This window comes from Staurois parvus, unplaced genomic scaffold (genome assembly GCF_062004578.1).
Source record: "Staurois parvus isolate SC_StPar_1 unplaced genomic scaffold, SC_StPar_1.0 ptg001432l, whole genome shotgun sequence".
NCBI lineage: Eukaryota > Metazoa > Chordata > Amphibia > Anura > Ranidae > Staurois > Staurois parvus.
In genome coordinates this window covers 4651112-4676406 of record NW_028319228.1, presented here as the reverse complement: position 1 = coordinate 4676406, position 25295 = coordinate 4651112, and the positions used below count along the sequence as shown (strand labels likewise).

The 25295-nt window shown below is 42.5% G+C and overlaps 1 protein-coding gene and 1 long non-coding RNA gene across 2 annotated transcripts in view; one reads left to right on the top strand and one right to left on the bottom strand.

The window, feature by feature from the left end:
• AOPEP (aminopeptidase O (putative)) overlaps positions 1 to 25295 on the bottom strand; it is a 597182-nt gene that overhangs the window by 135999 nt on the left and 435888 nt on the right. The window contains exons 12-13 of the mRNA XM_089662129.1: positions 15412 to 15474; positions 13013 to 13096 (exon numbers count right to left, since the gene is read on the bottom strand). Coding sequence (XP_089518255.1) covers positions 13013 to 13096; positions 15412 to 15474 — 147 coding nt within the window. The remainder of the gene's footprint in view (positions 1 to 13012; positions 13097 to 15411; positions 15475 to 25295) is intronic.
• Positions 15062 to 25295, top strand: part of LOC149436022 (uncharacterized) — a 40314-nt gene continuing 30080 nt past the window's right edge. The window contains exon 1 of the long non-coding RNA XR_016308343.1: positions 15062 to 15199. This is a non-coding gene — a long non-coding RNA (uncharacterized LOC149436022). The remainder of the gene's footprint in view (positions 15200 to 25295) is intronic.

Sequence of the window (25295 nt, the reverse complement as noted above, 5' to 3'; positions counted from 1 at the left end):
TTAAGAGCATTGGATTTAATTAGTAAAGGCAAATTGACTGTTCACTTTGCAAGGGAAGTTGCACTTTGAAAGAGAGCTTAGTGAATGAGGTGAAGCTCTGCTGACCACAATCATCCAATCACATGCAAGCAAAAATGCTGTTTTTTTTTATTTTCCTTGCACCTGATCGGGTATTTTTTGCTAAGTGAAACGCACCACATTCACTAAGCTCAGGGAAAAATTACCTTGCACAGTGCAACTTCCCTTTCAACATGGACAGCCTATTTACCTTTAGTACATCAACCCCAATGACTCAATAGACCCTACATGTACCTCTCTGCTACTTTCACAGCAAGTTGTTAGGTGGAGTCCCAGTTTCCAATTACATGATTCTAAACTGTGCAACTCATCTTAAAAGCTATGTGAAAGACAGCGAGGCACACACATTGCCGGCATACTACAAAGATTTATACGATTATAGGCAACAGGGGGATTTTAAGTAGCTGGTCAGGTGCATTACAGCCACATCTGGATGAGAAACAGAAGTCATGAGTAAGTAGGCTATGTCCCTAGTGTACATTTCAAGGCATAGCTCTGTTTGGACTAAAGTGTACCTTTAAATCTATCAATTATGTCTGCTGATATTGTACTGTAATGCATTGTTGATTTTCTATGACACACCATAATAAGAGCTTCAAAGAGGCAATGATTGCTGACCAAGAATCAAGAAGCAATAAGAAGCACTGGTGGTGGACGTCCACATAGTGCAATAAAAATAATCTTTGCTAACTCAGAGAATGACCATAACAATAAAGTAAATGCAAACCATCTTGTGATATTCTCTGAACAGGATCAGGCAATGTTTGCCAGGAACAGAAAGCTCAGCACATGAAGTATAGCTAGGTATTTTCATCCTATCAAATAAAAGCAGAGGTTTAACATTATAAATTACCGAAAAGTACCTTTCTATAAAAATCTGTAGAACGGTCATAATAAACAGCAGCTCAGTTCTTGAATCACTTCAAGAAAATGCTCTGCTTAATTTGCTTCTAAACTGTGTTCTGAAAATCATGTCTTGAGCTCTAGGTTAGCATAAATAAATTATACAACGTATCTAATGGCAAAGCCATTGATCAGGCTTTGTGTTTGCTCTTCAAACCTTTCTATTCAGCCTCATCAAGTGGTATCACATTTCCATTTGGAACAACTTACAACTAAAAAACAAAATATTGATCTTCATAATGACATTGTAAAGGAAATGACACCTCTTTAAGTCATAAAGCAATTCCCACAGAAGACCTCCTAGGTTACCACAAGAATGACACTTGTTTTTGAAGGAGCAAACAAAATGTTCAGTAATAAATATAATTATAATAAAGAAAGAACATATTTAACACAACATTCTGGTCTCTCATTATGTTCTGAGTTCAGTATTCCCAGATTGGAATTGGGGATGTTTAAAGTTCTATGGTCATAGCATGTTGTATATCAATACTGTAACAATAATACAGACAACAGTTGTATGTGACAATCCAATATACGTTTGCTTGAAAAATCTCCTCTCATGTTACGAGTTCTGCCTGTCTGCCGGTCATCTCTTTCCACAACTTCCTGGATTCCCTGCATGCTTTGCAGCTTCTCCTCAGCTGTTTACATTTGAGTTCTAAGGACTACATATCCCATGATACCTTGCTGCCTGCAAGCAGTGGTTCCTGTACTGATTCTGCCTCCTGAAACTCCTCCTCTCAGCTCCTCTGTGGTTCAGAAGGCAGGCTTGGTGAAATGTGTGACACAACAGTGCCTTCTCACAGGGTATAGGGCAGGGGTAGGCAACCTGTGGCTCTCTAGCTGTTGTGGAACTACATTTTCCATGAGGCATTGCAACATTACAAAACTGACAGTTACAGCTATGACTTGCAGAAGCATGATGGAACTTGTAGTCCTGCAACAGCTGGAGAGCCGCAGGTTGCCTACCCCTGGTATAGGGCATAGTATGGGCAGACGTCATGCTCACAGGGCAAGGGGAGAAGAGCAGTTCTAGTGAAAGGAAGGAGTTATTCAGGCACAGAAATGCATGTATCATGAGTTTACAGGTGCTCCTATCCAGACCTATGGGATAGAAATGTCTGAATAGGCTGTCTAAAAAGATCATGTTCTTTTTTGACTATAGAACAAACGAGGGCGAACAAGTATGAACAGAGATGATTAGAAAGAATGGTATTCTGCGTGTTGATTGTAGTCAGGCATACGGAAATGAGTTTGTGTACTGACTGAGGAATTAGGAGTGAAAAAGCAGAGCTGGAGTGAGTTGCACCTACAGCATACAGCTTTTAGCATCTCCTTGGGATAACAAAAATGCATGGATAAAAACTTTGACAGCGCATCAGGCACAGGGATAGGCTGCAAGAAGTTTTTAGGCTAGATAAAACATCCAGGAGGTATGATACAGATGACACAGCAAAGTGTAGTAGTACAGAGTATAGCAGTAATATTGTATTGGATGCAAAAACTAACTGCACAGAAAAGCCAGCAGTATGGTCATACCTGTATTTTTTTTTCTATATAATTGAAGCTCTTTCTAGCGATAAAACCAAGAGTAAAATATTGGCTTATCCTTTCATCATTTATAAAGTGTGCCATAACAGCACCAGTAATTTATCCTACACCATCCACCCCTGACTATATGATTTTCTAGATTACCATAAGCAGCAACTGCAAGCCTTACACTTACATCTTACTACCTACTAACAGGTACACCCAAAGCTTGAATTCTGAGCAGGTAATGGCAGGGCCGTTTTTTTAAAAGGCATTTGCTGTGACTGTTTATAAACTTAAACTATAATAGCACCTAATACCCACAACATGAAAATCTCTCAAAGCTAGAGGGTACCACCAGTACATTTTTTTTTCTTAGCTTGCTTAGTATAGGGAATGGTTCCAAGCTCTCTCGGGTGTTTCCTGCAGTTTGTGTTCCCATTTGGGAGTTTTTTTCTTCAATTGATCCAGTGGCCATTAACCTGTTTCAACCTGCCTAATGTACAGTGAAGAAAGTATTTGATCCCCTGCTGATTTTGAATGTTTGCCCACTCACAAAGAAATGATCAGTCTAAAAATCGAATGGTAGATGCAGTGGCTGAAGAAGAAGCAAATTAAGGTCCTGGAGTGGCCTATCCAGTCTCCAGACCTTAATCCGATTGAAAATCTGTGGAAGGAGCTGAACGTTCGAGTTGCCAAACATCAGCCACCAAACCTTAATGACTTGGAGAGGATCTGCCAAAAGGAGTGGGCCAAAATCCCTCCTGAGATGTGTGCAAACCTGGTGGTCAACTACAGGAAACGTCTGACCTCTGTGATTGCCAACAAGAGATTTGCCACCAAGTACTAAGTCATGTTTTGTGAAGGGGATCAAATACTTATTTCCCTCATGAACATGCAAATCAGTACATAATCTATTAGACATGCATTTCTTTTTTATGTTTTGTTGCTATTCTGTCTCTCGGTGTTACAATACACCTACCATTCGATTTGTAGACTGATCATTTCTTTGTGAGTGGGCAAACATTCAAAATCAGCAGGGGATCAAATACTTATTTCCTTCACTGTATATGTGCAATGGCAAAAGGGTGGGCATAACAGCCACATGCCGCACATGTGTCACTTGGTGGCCAACGTTTCTGTGCTAAGAGTAGGCTCACTGCACATTCCCAATACAGAGACAGAGCTCTCATAGACAGCTTTCAGTTCCCACTAATGATCAATAGCCAAAAGGACTGGCTTCCAATCATGTGACCACTGTAACATCCAAATACATTGGTCACATGATCGCCAATCCTTCCCGGCCCCTCAGCGTACAGACCCTACTAAGTGCTGATTCACACATGTGCGGTGCGGATTGAAGCTCAGGTTTCACAGCTAATTGACGCAGTAGCTGTTCACTGGTTCAGGTCAGGTTTAAATCAGGTTCAGGACAAGATCAGCTCAGGATTTTATCCTGTTCACACAGGTCAAATTTAAAAATGGTTCTTATAGAAGTCAATAGCCTGTAATCCACACCTGAAGTGGAACAGGCACCATAGGAAGCAATGTTTTCATAGGTCATGTGGATTGGATGTGGTTCAAACTGCATCCAATCCGCATATATGTGAACAGGCACTAAATGGACACTGGGGCTGAACAGAAAGGTGTTAAGATTACATACTACAGGTATTGTTTATTAAAAGTGGAACTAAACCCATTGTTTTATCAGTTTCAAAAAACAGTTACACATGCTGGGAATGCTAACTGTCACATTTGCTTGTGCTCTCAACAAAACTGTCAAAATATCAAATAGCTGATCACATGTGCAGTACCATAGCAGTTGAAGATCAAACAGAAGCTAAGATGGCGACTTCCTTGGCTGAAAACAATAGGAGAATTTAGTTCCGATTTAAGATCTCTCCAAAAATAAATCTATGCCTGAAATACATAAAAACAACTACAACAACCCCAGCCAAAATTATATATTTTTTAAAGTTTTGAGAGAGCGGGATGTAGGACAAGCATTAAGCTGGGTATACACTAGTGAAGTGGTCTCCAAACTGCGACCCTTTGCTTGCTTTTATCCAGCCCTTGGGGCACTGTTTCATCCACTGATACCAACAATGAGGCATAATTTCCCACCACTAACACCAACTAAGGGGCGCAATTCCTTCCAATGACACCAATGGTGGAGCAAAATTCCTTCTAATGACTCCAACAATGGGGCACAATTCCACCCAATGATGCCAACTATCGGGCACAATTCCTCTCAATAACACCAATGACGGGGCACATTTCCTCCCACTGAAGCAAACAATGAGTTGCAATTCTTCCTGCTGACACCAAAAATGGGGCACTATCCCTCCCACTGACACCAAAGATGGGGCATTGTCTATTCTTACTGACGTTGGGACGTTTTCTACTCCCAATGGCCACAGTTCAGCCCCTCTAAAGTATGATGGAAAGTAAACTGGCTCTTTGTTTAGAAAGTTTGGAGACCCCTGCACTAGTGGATTTTCAAATGAACAATCATACAAATATTCCTACTAATTATGGTACATAAATTCTCATCAAGACATTCGTTGACCTGAAGATTTTTTTCTAAATACTTCAAAATATTTTGCTTTTAACATTTGATTTAGTAGAGCTTTCCTGAACACAGCCCTCATTTCACGGTCAGAAGCTTGTCCTTTCAAGAAAAATCTTTCATCTTGTTCCTTCATATTCTCTTACCACTGTGGTCAAAAGCAAACACTGATTGGACCCTGCAAACAATTTGAAAATGGAACAAATGTTCTTAAAACAAAAAACTTTTGGAATTAAATTCTACTCGGATATGGCCACCTTTAATGTATATTGCAATCTGTGTCCTCAAAGATTCCCCCTCTAATCCTGTGTGGCACATGAAGGGAGAACAATCTCTTCAATGAAGACACCAGCAATAAAAAAAAGAATAGAAAGGCTGAAACCTCTGTTTCATAGCTGTTCATGTTCCAATCTATATCTCTAACTGTGTGGCTCTCAACACAGGAAGTGAGAGGAAATTGCCCCAGTGTGGATACAGACAGCAAAAACCTAACAAAGGTTAAAAACCTCCCCCACACTACCCAATTATAAATAAAAGCACCAGGAAAGCCAACTTTGATGTCACAATCAGCAGCTTAATAAAGATGACAGACATGAATGTCCTACATGTATTTTACATTATCTCTTCTCAAAATATAACTGTAACCATTGTTAGGAAATACTTTGTATGATTACATCATGGATTTAGCATAAAAAGGACATAAACCAGACAGCAAAGTGTTGTGAATCAGCACAGGTTAAAGTGTACAGAGCCCACAGGCCCCTTTTTCCATTTGGTCTCTTGATTTCAGCATGATATCAATTGGATATCTTCAAATAGTTGTATGTAAAACCATACTTCCCCTCCTTTGATATCACTGATCTTAATTACAACAAGGTAAATAGAGTTCTTAGAATTTCAGATGTACCCCAGAGTTAGCAAAGCCCAGCCAAGACTAAGAGAAGCTACAGACAACACAAGGTAGCAAAAGTCCCAATAAAAACTGTACCTTTTAAAGCAGAAGAGGAATCACTGGGTGATTCTGTTCTGCCCTGTAGTTGGGGTGGATTAGGGTCAGGGTTAGTGTATGGAACCACAACACACAGTGGGAAACACAGGAGATTGACATTACTTTGAGTTTTAGAAAAACGTCTTCAGTGAAGTTGCATTCAGCAGTGCAGGGGAGACAGGAGGTAAGATTTTATGATTTTAGAATAGCTGTACTGTTTGAGTTTTCACTACTTGCATGTAATTGCTCTTAAAAACCATACTTGCCTAACAAACTCATGCAGACTCCACCTCCGCAACATCGCCAAAATACACCCATTCCTAACCCCAGAAACCACTAAGCAGCTAATTCACACCCTCATCATATCACGACTCGACTACTGCAACTCCCTCCTCACTGGCCTGCCTCGCCACAGGCTATCCCCGCTTCAGTCGATCCTGAATACGGCAGCCAGACTCATCCACCTTACCAACCTCTCCGTTTCCGCCACCCCCCTCTGCCAATCCCTCCACTGACTTCCAATTGCCCAACGGATCAAATTCAAAATGCTAACACTGACGTACAAAGCTGTCCATCATACTGCCCCAAACTACATCACCAACCTAATATCCAAATACCACCCAAGACGCACACTCCGCTCCTCACAAGACCTCCATTTCTCTAGTTACCTGGTCTCCCCCTCCCATGCCCGCCTCCAGGACATCTCCAGGGCATCACCCATCCTCTGGAACTCCCTACCCCAAGCTATCAGACTATCACCTACTCTCCTGTCCTTTAGGCGCACCTTGAAAACCCACCTCTTCAGGGAAGCCTACACCGCCCCCTGCTAATTGCAGATCCCCTCCACTCTTCCTACCACTCCATCCCCCACAGCTATCTCCTCCTGTACCACTATCCCCTCCCTCCTAGATTGTAAGCTCCAAGGAGCAGGGCCCTCGAACCCTTCGTGTATCGCATTGTATTTCTATTGTACTGTCTCATGTGTTGTCTCACATTGTAATGTACAGCGCTAAGCAAACTGTTGGCGCTTAATAAATACTGTATAATAACAATAATAATAAAAATGTTAATTTATTGGTGTCCACACAAGAATTTCCATAGAACCAGTCAGTTACTCGGGAGATCCATGAATTCACCAAATATCCTAATTTATAGTAAAGTGGAAGCATGATGAGCTCCTCACATGTAGCAAGATGACTCATCTTTCCAGTGATCAATGTATAATTCTAACTCAATGGGGCTGAATAAGGGCCCAGTCACACCTGTCCACTCTGGTGCTTTGCGTTAATGTGCATTATATCACACGCTAATGTGATTTGCATTAAAGTGTTCATTCACCTTTCCAGAAAAAAAAGAAAAGGTGAATTAACACCATACACTCTTGCACCACCCACCACCCCCTAGTCCCTGCTGTATTTACCTCCAGGGATGCTGAGCTGTCCGTGTCCACGCAGCTGGTGCAGCGGTCTGGGGATTTGAAATCTTAGCTGTTCTCTCTCTTCTCTGTGCAGCCCGTCCGGGACAGGCAAAGGCAATTCTGATTAGTCAGTGCTGTCCCAGAGCATCGCTCTGATCCATCCAGGAAGCGCTGCATAGAGAAAATGGAAAAGAGCTGGGATTTTGAGCTGCTAGACTGCTGCACCGGCTGCATGGGCACTGACAACTCAGCATTCCTGGAGGTAAGGACAGTGGGGATAGGGTGGGAGGAGTAGGACAGTTTACGGTAGTACACCTTTTTATTTTTTTTGAAAAGTTGAAGACATTAAGGCACTCAAATCATTTTAAAGCTCTGCCATCACCTCGGAACAGACGAAAAATTCAGGCAAGCACCCTATATTCTGATGGTGGGTTAACACATAGTGGTTACCACAACACACTGCAATGGACAGCTTTGTGTTTTTAAGTGTATCTATGGTCAAAATTTAAAATCAGATATTTGTATAAATTATACATTTCCACATATATTTCACATGTATTTCAGTTCTTTCTAGCCTACTCCTACTAATCTGAACCATCTTTGAATTTGTAAATGTACTTTGTGAAGATCACACACATTTACATTCTTGAACTCTGTGATCCGTATTTACGATTGCCTGTGAATAAGCACTGCTGTGTCACACATTTCACAGAGTCTGCCTTCTGAACTACAGAGGTGCTGAGAAGAGGAGTTTCAAGTGGTAAAGTACCTTGCTGCCTGCAAGCAGTGATTCCTGTACTGACTCCACATCCTGAATCTCCTCCTGTCAGCACCTCTCTAGATCAGAAGGCAGGCTCTCTGAAATGTGTAACACAGCAGTGCCTACTTCCATAGTAAATACATGTCACAGAATTCAAGGAAATAAATGTTTGGGGATCTTCACAAACTACATCCTCAAGATATTTCAGATTAAAATATTAAAAGCTAGTTTTTTTCAGATAGTAAATATGTCATACTTACCTGTTCTTCAGTGGTGTTGCACAGAGCAGCCTTGATCCTCAAGTTCCCCACCGGCAATAAAAGCGCCTCCCTCCTGCCTAGTGCCTCCATAGCAGCAGATTGGGACACCTAAGTAGGCTCGTTCCACATCCACTGCTCTCTGTGTCCATTAACATACATGGAGCGCTTGGCCCCACTCATGCTCTCTCCTCATTGGCTCACTGGCTGTATTTGACAGTTGTGGGAGCCAATGACTACCGCTGCTGTCTCAGTCAATGAGGAGGGAGAAACCTGGGAGAGACAAGGCTCTCGTGCACATTGCTGGATCGCAATGGGGCACAGGTAAGTATTAGGAGGGCTGGGGGCACTGCTGCACACAGAAGGTTTTATACCTTCATGCATAGAATGCATGAAGGTAAAAAAAACCTTGAGCCTTTACAACCACTTTAATAACAGCATGCTATAAATAATTGAAATACAATATAGAAAAGAAAATATGATTTTATTTTTGACCATGGATGCACATTAAGTTTCCCTTATGCATGACTGGGTGTTCAAAATGAACACAGCTTTACCTTATTCTGCAACATTCACTTTGCAAAGTGGACATAAACTTTATGGGGAGACAACCCTCTACTCCTTTAGTAAATCAACCCTATTGAATCTTTTTATTTTAAATTAAAATATATTTTAGCACTAATTTGTTAAATGTACACTATCCAGCCTTTTCCCCATACAGTCAGCCTCTGATAGCACAGTCTGGCAACAGACTGAGGACCACCCTCTAGTCAAAATATAGTGTACACTGAAAGGGTTTGAAGCTTAAATTACACTGTTGATAATGCAACATTTTAAAATATAATTTTGTATGCATTCTCTGTTTCAATGTATGATATTTGGTACAACACATGTGTACAGAAAAATATCATATTTTAATGGGCAATACTCTTTGCATTTAGTAAAGCATATAAAGATATGTAATACAGTAGTGACACTGCAAGGATCTGCGACTTATATGTTGCCAACTGTTAACTTCTAGGAAAAAAGAGGCATCAGCTTTTTCTGAGCTACACAACCAGTAATATGTTCCGATCTTGCCCTCCGCACACACTAGTTGTTTGTTGCAGCAATCTCTTTGTCTCTGTGTAGTTGAAAAGGCTTTGAGTCTTCACAAATTTAAATCTTCTTAATACCTCCTAGACTCCCTTAAAAATAATGAGACAAGTTCTTTATATCTCCAGCCAAATATCTCTATTACATGATTGCCATGAAGTCTGAGAGTGCATACCTAAAATAACACCCTGCATACAGTAATCCATTAAAACTTTACCAACTGCTCAAACAAAGACAACATTGTCCAGATCATTGTGTGAACGCATGGTGTTCTCTCTTTCCAATGTGCATTATGGAAAGTACACTGCTAAGCAGCCATTTGTATACGATGGATACTTTGTAAAGTGAGAACCACTCATCTATTTAATATATTTACAAAATATCAACTACATCTAAATGAACACAGGTCACAATAATAATAATCGTATATTTTCTGCTGACACCACTGCGTGAACAAGCACGTGTGGTAAGCCGAGAACAGTTTAGAATATGAAATCACCCGCACCTTGCTAGGAAGCCGTAACTAACTCTTAATGACCTAGTACTATTACGACCAGTGTTATCACAAGTTGCTAATTACTGTCCAAAAGCTTGCCAATAAAAATGACAAGACGTGACTGTAAAAACGATGCCAATATATTGAAAAAAAAAGTCACAAAAGGCAAATTGGATCACTGAAACATTTTATTACTCATAAACAGAATTTCCTACCATAGCTCAAATACATTTCAGTTAACATCTAACAATATTGATATACGATTTAAAAAACATAAGTATACTCAACTCTACTTTTTAAATAATTAAAAAAATGATATGAAAAATGATTCATGCTCAAAAAAGCCCCATTTTTTTCCAATTGTTCTTTTAGTGTACATGTAACAGCAAGAATGGTATTTACTGTAGCAAGGTAAGGATGAATTAGCAGAACATGCTACATGTGCCACTGACTGCTACAATTCTTCCAGATCTGGTATAACAGAGGAAGATAATAATTTCTTAAAAGTGCAGATCAGCCTCCTATATTGCATAGGGGCTATTGCTATTTAGATAGGAGGATAAAAGTTGTTCCTGAAAATTATGAGAGGTGCCTCACTAAAAGGAAGGATGTTACAGAGTGATAACAACTACACCAGCACAGATCTAATTATTGTTGAAGAGGAAATGACTTAGACAGGGAGCAAGTAATGGAGGTTTTAAACTTTTAATTGCACATCTTTGAGTCTGCTCTGGACCAAAAGCACTTCATTATGTTGCTTTAATCTGCAGTTCTCTGTAGCAATGCTCGGGGCTGCGGACCAGCCTCCCTGTTGTGTTTGAGTCCTCAGAAAACTGACCAACTACAGATGGCACTGGATAGTTGCAATGGCCGCCACCATTTCCTGCCTTTACATCTACTGTGTAGATGTAGCCTGGAACATCCCCAGTGAAAACAAATTGGTATTGTGGATTAAAACATGATATAAAACGAGTTTTCCTTCCACAAAAATGTTTTTTTTTAATCACATTCAAACTGGCTGCAGTAATACGACTACTGTTCTGTTCAGCAATTAATGAATCCCTTAACAAAGGCTGGAAAGCCAGGGAAAGGCTAACCCAGAAGTTAAACATATTTTTACACTTGTTATAGTCAGCCTTCCATTCTTATACATTTTCAACTAAACAACTTCTCCTCTTTTCCCTTCTGGAATCACATACGTTATGAATCATGTAATTAAAGTGGATTCTGCGTCATCACTAAAAACAATCTCTGTTTATTATGAACAGATCATATTATGAACATTCTTTGAAAAATCCACGTATAGATATTTACATTGTGCAGATGATGGGCTTTAGCTCACATGGATGCTTCCAAAATCATCAAACATCTGCTCCAGATGGCATGCTGGACATTATAACATATTTAAACAAAGGAATAGTTTTCATATAGTACATGCAAATGATTAGATTGGAAAATATTCACACTCCCTATTCAAACCTGCTGAAGGCAAACTATGAAGTATAAACCTACACTAACTGCCCCTTGGGAAACCTCAAGACTTCTGTCTATTGACAGACTAACAGCACGACCTTCAGGCTTTGAGATGGCAGGACACCTTGTGACTTGTTGTTCCACGGCAGTTGGTAGGTTGACCATGGGGGTCGATTAAACTGGAAGTAGAGAGTACATAATCTGGTGCAGCTGTGCATGGTAGCCAATCAGCTTCTAACTTCAGCGTGTTCAAGTAAGCTTTGACAAAAAAAACCTGGAGGCTGACTGGTTTCTATGCAGACTTGCACCAGATTTTGCATTCTCAAGTTTTAGTAAATTAACTCCCATGTCTAGTTTAAATGTAAACTAGAAGAGAGGGACCAATCAGAAATCAGCTTTTAGTTTACTTATTCTGATTGGTTGCCATTGGTTCCTATACGCCACCGTCCTTTGTACTCTTTTGTGCATTTTTTGTAATACTTTAAACAGTGGCAATATTGTTCCTAACCTCAACATGCCTTTTAACTTTACTGTGCCCCATTATATTGAAGTCTAGATGCAGAGAATAAATCTACACTCTACCTGTCAGGAAGGTTGAAGCTTGGGAGTGAAATATTATCCTGGCGTGTCACATACATCATGCAACAAACACTAAATCACAAAAGGGGCCAAAACTGCAGGAAGTAGCAGCTATTGTGAAGAAAAAGAAAACAGAAAAAGAAAGCTAATGCCTAAGTCCAAGACAATAAAAAATAAACAGAGTTTTCAAAACACAGGCTGAAATTATTCATTGCCTTCTAGTGAAATCTAAGATTGCCTACTTTATATTTTTGTAACAAAAAGAATACACCAAAGTAGCAAAGCATGCTTCTGAGACTTTGGCTGCCGTTTTAAGGCCCCCGCATGTTGTCTGAAATTTTGGCAAACGACAGATATAATTTAAATGAATCTAACTTGTGTACACATTATAAAACTGTAAATCATCCTTAGCAAATAGAAATACATACAACTAGTCCAAAAATACAATACACAAACAGCATAAAATATTTATAACAGCAAATCTTTCCGACGTATATTACACACTGTATACAGTACAAATGTAAAATAAAGTAAAAAACATTTATTCCTTTATCATTTTCCACCTCATAACAAAACAAAGAAGCAAGCAATCTTTACACGTAATACCAACTACCTTTCAGAGTTAAGAACAGATTGTTTTAAAGAATACACATGATTTAACAGAGGACGCAGTGCAGCCTTTCCAGCAGATCACTTCCAACCAGCTCCTTCAGGGCTATGCATATTTATACATATATTTATTTATGCTGAAAATATGCCATAGATTGAAAGGAACAGTAGCATTTATTTAGCATACTGATCCATACAAAACGTTTTAGGGACAAGGGAGAAAAGAGAGACAATGATATCTAATTGTATTCTTACCTGATTGTTAAATTCATCCTCGTGTTGTCTTTTTCTGCCTGTGCTTCTCCTGTTCCTCTTGTTCAATCGAGCCCACTTGGAGACCTGGAGTGGAGATTACAGAGTTTGTTTAGAGATATTCTCCTTGTGTGCAGATGGCCCATGTGCATAAGAAACTATAAACAGACACTACACACATTTTTCCATTGCTTCACTGGCTGGAAAAAAACCCTCCATACCCTCTTCAGTCTGAAATGACGTTCCTAAAATATGCATACTTCATATAGATAAGTGTGAGAATGGACTCATATCTGACTGTGTATGAAAATAGACTCAGTAACATTCTTCAGGATAGAATGAAATCATTCAACAAGAACACACAAAACAACCACACCAATAATGAAAATAACTAAAAGGTCTTTTCCCTTCTTAAATATATATACACCAACAAAATGTATTCCTCAAAATCAATTAGACATAAGGAGTACCTTTCAGATATTTACTTCTTCCATCTACTGGAACTTAATGTTACTCATACATATGCCAACCACATTCCTCAAAAGAAACCAGGCATGGATCAAACTTTAAATTATTGCTTCTTCCACCTACTGGAACCTAATGTCACTCAAATAAATACCAACCAGACATATTCCTCAAAAGGAACCAGACACAAGGAGTAATGTTCAAATGTTTGTTTCTTCCACCTTCTAGGACCCAATATCATTCATATATATACCAACCAAATATATTCCTCAAAAGGAACCAGACACAAGGAGTAATGTTCAAATGTTTGTTTCTTCCACCTTCTAGGACCCAATATCATTCATATATATACCAACCAAATATATTCCTCAAAAGGAACCAGACACAAGGAGTAATGTTCAAATGTTTGTTTCTTCCACCTTCTAGGACCCAATATCATTCATATATATACCAACCAAATATATTCCTCAAAAGGAACCAGACACAAGGAGTAATGTTCAAATGCTTGAATCTTCCGCCAACTGGAACCTAATGTCACTCAAATAAAGACCAACCAGACATATTCCTCAAAAGGAACCAGACATAAGGAGTAATGTTCAAATGTTTGCTTCTTCTAAATACTGAGACCCAATGTCATTCATATATACCAACCAAATATATTCCTCAAAAGGAACCAGACACAAGGAGCAACGTTCAAATGTTTGCTTCTTCCACCTACTGGGACCTAACGTCATTCATATATATACCAACCAGACATATTCCTCAAAAGGAACCAGACATAAGGAGTACCTTTCCAATGTTTACTTCTTCCATCTACAGGAACTCAATATCACTTGTATATGCACCAACCAGGCGTATTCTTCAAATGGAATCAGACACAAGGAGTAACTTTCAAATGTTGCCTTGTTCAACCAACTGGGACCCAATGGCATTCATATATACCAAACAGGCATTTTCCTAAAAAAGAACCAGACACAAGGAGTAACGTTCAAAAGTCTGCTTCTTCCACCTATTGGAACTCAATGCCACATGTACATATACAAACCAAACGTATTCCTCAAAAGGAAGCTAACAAAAGGAATAACGTTCAAATGTTTGCTTCTCCTGTCTACTGGAACCCAAAATCACACACACAGACATATATATATATATATATATATATATACACACACACACCAAACAATAGTGCTCCTCAAAACGCAGCAGAAAACAGGAGTAACTCAAATGTTTTTTTCATCTATCTACTGAAATTCAGTGTGATTCATATATATATATACTGTATGTACCCAAGAACCAACTGTGTCCCTCAAAAGTAACCAGAGAGTAACTTTCATGTTTCTTTCCTCCCTTTACTTTATCCTGATGCAATAATAATCCCCTGGACTACCATGAATGTCCAGAGATGGTATGGGATAAATGACTTCTTGTGTATGCTGTCCTAGTGACTATCACAAGGCCACGTAAAAGGTTAACAAAGTGTAGGGCAGGAGATGGGCAGTAGATGGGCAGGAGATGGGCAGTAGATGGGCAGGAGATGGGCAGGAGATGGGCAGGAGATGGGCAGTAGTGCTGCTGACATGGAATGAGAAGTGATACAAGTATTTCCCAGAGGTAGAGGTGGGAGAGGACAGGGAGGAAATGACCTGCATTCTTCGGAGGACAAAGGATGTCTCTTCCCATCCTGGCACTCTAGTCACCAAGGATAAGGATCCCCAGTGCTATCAGGTGTGACAATGAGGGTCACTTGTGTCCTCCTCCTATCTCCTGCACTTGTCCTGTCCATGGCCCCCTATCAGGAAGATGTGGTGCAGCCAGAATGAAGTTGCCGGTTTGTAGTGAAGTTTGATGAGGAGAGCGGAGCAGCTTGGCGGAGACGGTGAGGAGGGAAGTTTGTGCAGCAACAGGTAGAGGACAGGGAGCAGACAGCGGCATCTTACCTCTTCTCTCACTTGCTGCACCAGGCGGTTCTCTTCCCAGCTCTGCCTGTCCTCCAGCAAGGGCTGCAGAAGAAGAGAGAGAGGAGTCAGAGGGGGACGTTGTCATGATAAAGGCGGCACACAGTCTTAGGTGTCGGGGTTGCTCCGGCTGTAGACGGGAAGCCCGTGTCGGCTCCGTGTCTCCCTGGAAGAATGGGGAGAGAGAACACAAACGTGTCCTGTGAGGAAATGAAACACCTCCAGCCTGTGCACTGTGTGCGGGGAGGAGCCTGCCATTCCAGGGGGCTGGAGGTACACCATTCCCGGCTACATCAGCCCTGCACTCCTCACTGCATGACTGCCTCACAGCCGGACACATCTCCTTCACCTCATGTACACCGCACTCTGCACACAGCCCAACCATCACCCACAGCCAGGCACAGCACCAGCATGTCTACCCATGTATCCTACACCTCGTGTCTGTCATCCTATGTCTACCATGTATGTCATCTATTAGACATGTATTCTATGGGTCCTAGGGGGTCTCACATCTGCCATCCTATATATTCAAGGTGATCTGAAGTATGTCATCCTGTATATCCTACAAAGTCTCACATATATCATATACATTGTGCTCTACATAGTCTCAGATATGTCATCCTATATGTCCTAGGTGGTCTCATATCATCCTATATGCCCTAGGTGGTCTCATATCATCCTATATGCCCTAGGTGGTCTCATATCATCCTATATGTCCTAGGTGGTCTCATATCATCCTATATGCCCTAGGTGGTCTCATGTCATCCTATATGTCCTAGGTGGTCTCATGTCATCCTATATGTCCTAGGTGGTCTCATATCATCCTATATGCCCTAGGTGGTCTCATATCATCCTATATGTCCTAGGTGGTCTCATATCATCCTATATGCCCTAGGTGGTCTCATATCATCCTATATGCCCTAGGTGGTCTCATGTCATCCTATATGTCCTAGGTGGTCTCAGATACGTCATCCTATATGCCCTAGGTGGTCTCATATCATCCTATATGCCCTAGGTGGTCTCATATCATCCTATATGTCCTAGGTGGTCTCATATCATCCTATATGCCCTAGGTGGTCTCATGTCATCCTATATGTCCTAGGTGGTCTCATATCATCCTATATGCCCTAGGTGGTCTCATATCATCCTATATGCCCTAGGTGGTCTCATGTCATCCTATATGTCCTAGGTGGTCTCATGTCATCCTATATGCCATAGGTGGTCTCAGATACGTCATGCTATATGCCCTAGGTGGTCTCATGTCATCCTATATGCCATAGGTGGTCTCAGATACGTCATCCTATATGTCCTAGGTGGTCTCATGTCATCCTATATGTCCTAGGTGGTCTCAGATACGTCATCCTATATGCCCTAGGTGGTCTCATGTCATTCTATATGCCCTAGGTGGTCTTATGTCCTAAGTGGTCTCAGATATGTCATCCTATATGCCCTAGGTGGTCTCAGATACATCATCCTATATGCCCTAGGTGGTCTCATGTCATTCTATATGCCCTAGATGGTCTTATGTCCTAGGTGGTCTCAGATATGTCATCCTATATGTCCTAGGTGGTCTCATGTTATCCTATATGTCCTAGGTGGTCTCAGATATGTCATCCTATATGCCATAGGTGGTCTCAGATACGTCATCCTATATGCCCTAGGTGGTCTGACATACATCATCCTATATGCCATAGGTGGTCTGACATACATCATCCTATATGCCATAGGTGGTCTCATGTCATCCTATATGTCCTAGGTGGTCTCAGATACGTCATCCTATTTGTCCTAGGTGCTCTCATGTCATCCTATATGCCAAAGGTGGTCTCAGATACGTCATCCTATATGCCATAGGTGGTCTCACATACGTCATCTTATATGCCATAGGTGGTCTCAGATACGTCATCCTATATGCCATAGGTGGTCTCACATACGTCATCCTATATGTCATAGGTGGTCTAACATACGCCATCCTATATGCCCTAGCTGGTCTCACATACGTCATCCTATATGCCCTAGGTGGTCTGACATACATCATCCTATATGCCCTAGCTGGTCTCAGATACATCATCCTATATACCATAGGTGGTCTCAGATACGTCATACTATATATACCATAGGTGGTCTCAGATACGTCCTCCTATATGCAATAGGTGGTCTCACATACGTCATCCTATATGTCATAGGTGGTCTCACATACACCATCCTATATGTCCTAGCTGGTCTCACATACGTCATCCTATATGCCCTAGGCGGTCTCAGATACGCCATCCTATATGCCCTAGCTGGTCTCACATACGTCATCCCATATGTCCTACGTGGTCTCATTTTTGTCATCCCATTGTATATGTACATCATTCTATTATATATGTCCTAGCTGGTCTCATCTCTGTCATCTTATTATAGATGTACAGCATTCTATTATATATGTGCTAGGTAGTCTCATGTTTGTCATTCTATATGCCCTAGGTAGTCTCATATATGCCATCCTTTTATATACGTATGTCCGAGGTAATCTGATGCATGGCATCCTATATGCCCAGGTAGCCTCATGTATGTCATATGTCCTTGGTAGCCTCACATACATCATCCTATATGTCCTAGGCAGTCTCATATATGCCATCCTTTTATTTATGTCCGAGGTAGTCTGATGCATGGCATCCTATATGCCCAGGTAGCCTCATGTATGTCATATGTCCTTGGTAGCCTCACATACATTATTCTATATGTCCTAGGTGGTCTTATGTTTGTCATCCTATTATATATTTACGCCATTCTATTATATATGTCCTAGATAGGACATATAGGATTACATACATGAGACTAGGTGGTGTCATGTCTGTCATCCTATTACATATGTACGTCATTCTATTTTATGTGTTAGGTTGTCTCATAAATGTATGTCATCCTATATGTTTTAGGTAGTCTCATAAATGTCATTCTATTATATATGTACTAGGTAGTTTTAAATATGTCATCATATTATATATGTGCTAGATAGTCTCATGTATGCGATCCTATATGTCCCAGGCAGTCTCAAATATGTCATCCTATTATATACAGTATGTGCTAGGTAGTCTCCTATATGTCATCCTCTTATACAGTTAGGTCCATATATATTTGGGCACAGGCACAATTTTCATACTTTTAGCTCTGTATGGCACCAGAATAAATTAAAACAAAACAATACAAATGAATTTGAAGTGCAGACTTTCAGCTTTAATTCAAGGGGTTGAACATAAATATCAAGTACAAATTTTAGGAACTTCAACCATTTTTATACACAGTCCCTCCATTTTCAGGGGCTCAAATGTAATTGGGCAAATTAATATAATGAAAAATAAAATGTTCATTTTGAATATTTTGTTGAGAATCCTTTACTGCAATGACTGTCTGAAGTCTGGAACCCATGGACATTACCAAAGACTGGGTTTCCTCCTTTCTGATGCTTTGCTAGGCTCTAACTGCAGCTGTCTTCAGTTGTTCTTTGTTTGTGGGGCTTTCTGCCTTTAGTTTTGCCTTTAGCAAGTGAAATGTATGCTCAATTGGGTTGAGATCAGGTGATTGACTCGGCCATTGCAGAATATTCCACTTCTTTTCCTTCAACAGCTCCTGGGTTGCTTTTGCAGTGTGTTTTGGATCATTGACCATCTGTACTGTGAAGCGCCGTCCAATCAACTTTGCTGCATTTGGCTGAATCTGGGCTGACAGTATATCTCTAAACACTGCAGAATTCACCCGGCTGCTTCTGTCACATCATCAATAAACACCAATGACCCAGTGCCACTGGAAGCCATGCATGCCCATGCCATCACACTGCCTCCACCATGTTTTACAGATGGCTTTTCTATTCTTCAGGCTTATGAATGGTTTGCACCTTCTGGTGAACCCTCTGTATTTCCTCTCGTGAAGTCTTGATTGTAGACTGACAATGATACGCCCACCTCCTGGAGAGTGTCCTTCACTTGTCTGGATGTTGTGAATGGGTTTTTTTTTACCATAGAGAGGATCCTGCGATCATCCACCACTGTTGTCTTCCGTGTATTTCCATGCCTTTTTATGTTGCTGAGCTCACCTGTGCGTTATTCTTTCCTCAGAATGTATGAAACTGTTGATTTGGCCATTCCTAATGTTGCTTCTATCTCCCTGATGGATTTGTTTCATTTTGAAGCCTTACAATGGCCTGTTTCACTTGCATGGACAGCTGCTTTGAACGCATGATGTAGGTTCACCGCATTAGATTCCACATGCAAATACCACACTTAGAATCAACTCCAGACCTTTTACCTGCTTAATTGACGGAGAAATAAGGAGTAGCCCACACCTGACCATGAAACTGCTTTTGATTCAATTGTCCAGTTACTTTTGGTCCCTTGAAAAAGGGGAGATGGCTACTTGTAACAGCTGTAATTCCTAAACCCTTCCTCTAATTTGGATGTACATACCCTGGGGGGGGGGGGGACCATGAATGCCAAAAAGTACTGTGACATACTGAAGCAGAGCATGATCCCCTCCCTTCAAAGACTGGGCTGCAGGGCAGTATTCCAACAAGATAATGACCCCAAACACACCTCCAAGATGACCACTGCCTTGCTAAAGAAGCTGAGGGTAAAGGTGATGGACTGGCCAAGCATGTCTCCAGACCTAAACCCTGTTGAGCATCTGTGGGGCATCCTCAAACAGAAGGTGGAGGAGCACAAGGTCTCTAGCATCCACCAGCTCCATGATGTCGTCATGAAGGAGTAGAAAAGGACTCCAGTGGCAACCTATGAAGGTCTGGTGAACTCCATGCCCAAGAGAGTTAAGGCAGTGCTGGAAAATAATGGTGGCGTGTACTCACTTTTGTTGCCAGCGGTTTAGACATTAATGGCTGTGTGTTAAGTTATTTTGAGGGGACAGCAAATTTACACTGTTATACAAGCTGTACACTCAGTACTTTACATTGTAGCAAAGTGTCATTTCTTCAGTGTTGTCACATGAAAAGATATAATAAAATATTTACAAAAATGTGAGGGGTGTAATCACTTCTGTAATATACTGTATGTCATCCTATTATACAGTATGTCACCATGTTGTTTGTGCTAGGTAGTCTCATGTATGTCATCCTTTATGTCTTTCATGGTCACACGTATCTTGTCCTATAAGTTCTAGGTAGCCTCATATATGTCATACAGCAGGTAAAAAGTGTTGAAAACATCACCATTTTTCTCGATAAATATAATTCTAAGCCCCCGGTCACATTGGGTATGATTTGGCATGCGATTTGCATGCCAGGCGACTTGAAAATCTTTTGCCAAGTTGCACCCTATTGTCCACAATTACAGCGGTCAATCAGTGTGGTTCCAACTTGATCGGAGCCGCATGAATTTCTAAAGTAGTACATGCATCACTTTTCGTGCAATTTGCATAGACATCTGTGTCAGATGTCTTGCAAATCGCACTTGAAATCAGCATGTCCCCAGACTTTGAAATCATGCAACTTCACTGTAAGTCACACAATTTCAAAGTTGGGCTTGATGTTACCGGGGTGTAAAGGTGCTATTGACATGAAGTTTTCACTACATGTCAGTAACAACCCATGCAATCCATACGTACAAAGAAACCAAAACATATAATTTCAGATTTAAGTTCGGTATAATCAAATGGAATAATCAAAGGGAAAAAGTATTGAACACATTAAGAAAGGGAGGTGCAAATAGGCATGGAAATCCAAGACAAAAACAAAACAAAAACAAATAAGTTCAGAAATTAAGTTATGTGTAATAAAATGGAATGACACAGGTAAAAAGTATTGAACACTCTAACTGAAACGTATTTAATACTTTGCACAAAATCCTTTGTTGGTAATGACAGCTTCAAGATACCTCTTGTATGGAGAAAATAGTCACATGCATTGTTCAGGTGTGATTTTGGCTCATTCGTCCACACAGTCTTCAAATCTTGAAGGTTCCATGGGCCTTTTCTATGAACTCTGACCTTTAGTTCTTTCCATATATATTCTATTGGATTTAAGTCAAGTGATTGGCTGGGCCATTCTAGCAGCTTTATTTTCTTTCTTTGAAACCAATTGAACGTTTCCTTGGTTTGTGCTTGGGTAGCACAGTGTCTAATGGTTAGCACATCCGCATGGCAGTAGTAGGGTCGTTGGTTCGAATCTCAGGCACGGCACCACCTGCCTGGAGTTTGCATGTAATCCCTGTGCCTGCATGGGTTTTTCTCCAGGTACTCCGGTTTCCACCCACACTCTAAAGACATGCTGGTAGGTTAATTGGATCCTGTCTAAATTAGCACTAGTATGCGTATGTATGATAGTAAGTTAGGGACCTTAGATTGTATGCCCCTTGAGGGTTAGGGACTGACATGAATGTACAATATATATGTTGCTGCGTAAACTGACAGTACTATATAAGAACCTGAAATAAATAATAATAATAATGGTCTTGCTGAAATGTCCACCCTTGTTTCATCTTCATCATCCTGGTAGATAGCAGCAGATTTTTATCAAGAATGTCTTGGTACATTTTTCCATTCAACCTTTCTTCAATGATATGAAGGTTGCCAGTATCGTATGCTGAAGAACAGCCTTACACCAGGGGCGGACCGACCATTTGGAAACTCGGGTCAGTAGGGAGCCCCATGAGATGCCCCTGGTACCTTTTTCATAGGCGTTTTTGAGTTTGGGCAAGGACACAGGGGCCCCATGATCCCCTATTGCCCGGGGGCCCCTTAAGTTGTCAGTCCGCCCCTGCCCTACACCATGATGTTCCCACCTCCAAACCTGACTGTTGGGATGGTGTTTTGGGGGTGATGTGCGGTGCCATTTGACCTCCAAACATGGTGTGTATTATGGCTAGAGATGAGCGAAGTATTCAAAAATTCGATTCGACTGATTCGGCGAATTCGTAGAAAAAATTTGATTCGAGTCGAATATATTCGCTGTGAATTTAACTTAAAAAAGGGTGTTTCTAGGCTTCAGAGAGACTTAATATTAGTGCTGAACACTGTACCTTTAATTTAAATGCCCTTGGAGTCTGCTGGGGAAGAGAAATAATACTGTCAGGCAGTATGACATGCAGATGAGTGCCGTCGATCTTAGAATCACCGCACACTTCACTCATTTGGCCAGTCACGGGGCCAAAACCAGAGTGTGGAGCCACAGTGTGGCGGTGGAGGCAGCAGCAATGGGAGGCCATGCAGCACCCTATGACAAAAATGGAAACCACCAGCAGTGTGAGGAGACCTGAAAGTGGCACATGGCAGAGTGTGGCGATAGAGACAGCAGCAATGGGAGGCCGTACAGGGACCCATGACACACTCTGGACCTGGCAGCAGCATGAGGAGGCGGTACAGGGGCCCATGGCAGATTACGGGCCTGGCAGCAGCATGAGGAGTCGGTAGGGGGGCCCATGGCAGATTACAGGCCTGGCAGCAGCAATGGGAGGCCGTACAGGGACCCATGACACAATCTGGACCTGGCAGCAGCATGGGGAGGTGGTACAGGGGCCCATGACAGATTACGGGCCTGGCAGCAGCATTTGGAGTCGGTACGGGGGCCCATGACACACTCTGGACCTGGCAGCAGCATGAGGAGGCGGTACAGGGGCGCATGACAGATTACAAGCCTGGCAGCAGCAACTTGGACAGGAGGACGTTCAGTTTCTGCACCGTCTGGTGCGTGCTCGCAAACTGTTGTCTCTTGGAAACGGATTCCAAGAAAGACTGCTGACGGAATCCGTGAAGAGGAGTAGCAGGAGAAGGAGCATCTGAACGAGCGGAATATGCCAACAAGCGACAACAGGGGCCCATGACAGATTACGGGCCTGGCAGCAGCATGAGGAGTCGGTACGGGGGCCCATGGCAGATTAGGGGCCTGGCAGCAGCTATGGGAGGCCCGTAATCTGCCAGCACCCTATGACAAAAAATGGAACCCACCAGCAGTGTGAGGAGACCTGAAAGTGGCACATGGCAGAGTGTGGCGATGGAGACAGCAGCAATGGGAGGCCGTACAGGGACCCATGACACACTCTGGACCTGGCAGCAGCATGAGGAGGCGGTATAGGGGCCCATGGCAGATTAGGGGCCTGGCAGCAGCTATGGGAGGCCCGTAATCTGCCAGCACCCTATGACAAAAAATGGAATACACCAGCAGTGTGAGGAGACCTGAAAGTGGCACATGGCAGAGTGTGGCGATGGAGACAGCAGCAATGGGAGGCCGTACAGGGACCCATGAGAGACTCTGGACTTGGCAGCAGCATGAGGAGGCGGTATAGGGGCCCATGGCAGATTAGGGGCCTGGCAGCAGCTATGGGAGGCCCGTAATCTGCCAGCACCCTATGACAAAAAATGGAACACACCAGCAGTGTGAGGAGACCTGAAAGTGGCACATGTTTGGGGCATGATTCATGGCGGATTTAGTCAGTTGTGTCAGGAACTGGTGGTTTGAAATCCAGACTAATCCACGCCTGATTCATTTTCACAAACGTCAGTCTCTCCACACTTTGGGTGGACAGTCGTGTCCTCCGCGGAGTTGCAATACCTCCTGCCGCACTAAACACGCGCTCCGATGCCACGCTACTGGCCGGGCATGACAGCCTTTCAAGGGCAAATTCAGCTAGTTGGGGCCAAAGGTCAAGTTTCGTTGCCCAGTAGTCAAGGGGATTGTCTACCTCGGTTGGCAGGGTGCTGTCCAAGTAGGCCTAAGCCTGTTGTTTGAGGTCCTGCTCCAGGTCCACCTGATGCTGCTGCTGCTGCTGCTGCTGCTGCTGCGGCTGGTTAGTAGTTTCCTCACTGCGCTGGTGAAGAAAGCTACTCATCATCGACTGCAGACTGAGGCAGCCGCTGCTGGTGGAGCTGCCACTGCTCCTACCACCCCACCCCTCCCCTGCTGCCATGGCAGCGGAACGCGAGCGCACAGGGCCCACAGTGTCTGAGGATGGACGTTGGCGCAGACAGGCAGAGACCAGCTGACTACATAGGTGGTTTTTATAGTACGTTATTTTGGCCTCCCTCTCAGCAGGTGTGAAAAAGGCCACCATTTTTGAACGGTAGCGAGGGTCCAACAAGGTGGACAGCCAAAAGTCATCCCTCTGTCTGATGGTTATTATTCGGCTGTCGCTACGCAAGCAACCGAGCATGCTATGGGCCATTTGTGCCAAGGAATGCGAGGGACTCCCTGCCTCCATCTCCACAGCATACTGCCACGGTGCGTCTGGGTCCTCTGTCTCCTCCTCCTCCTCCTCTACCAGATGCTCCTGCTCCTCCACTCCTGTCCGCTGAGTGGAAAAACCACCCATTTCACTCAATAATTCCTGAGCACCAATGTCCTCCTCTACCTCCTCCTCTTCTTCCTGTCCTGCCCCCACAGGGGTCATGTGGCGTTGAGATCTGTGCGCCACGTCTACCGCACCCTGACCAGCCATTGTTAACAGCATTTGTTCCAGGACGTGCAACAGAGGAATGACGTCGTTCATCCCATAGTCCTGCCGACTCACGAATAGCGTGGCCTCCTCAAAGGGCCTGAGCAAGCGCAGGTGTCACGCATGAGCTGCCAATGGCTGACATCTAAGTTACACAGGGAATACCTTTATCCGCTTTTAACATCAGGAAATCTGTGATGGCCTTTTGCTGTTCGTAAAGGCGGTCTAACATATGTAGGGTTGAATTCCACCTTGTTGCAACGTCACAGCATGAGGAGTCGGTATAGGGGCCCATGGCAGATTAGGGGCCTGGCAGCAGCTATGGGAGGCCCGTAATCTGCCAGCACCCTATGTCAAAAAATTATACACACCAGCAGTGTGTGAGGAGACCTGAAAGTGGCACATGGCAGAGTGTGGCGATGGAGACAGCAGCAATGGGAGGCCGTACAGGGA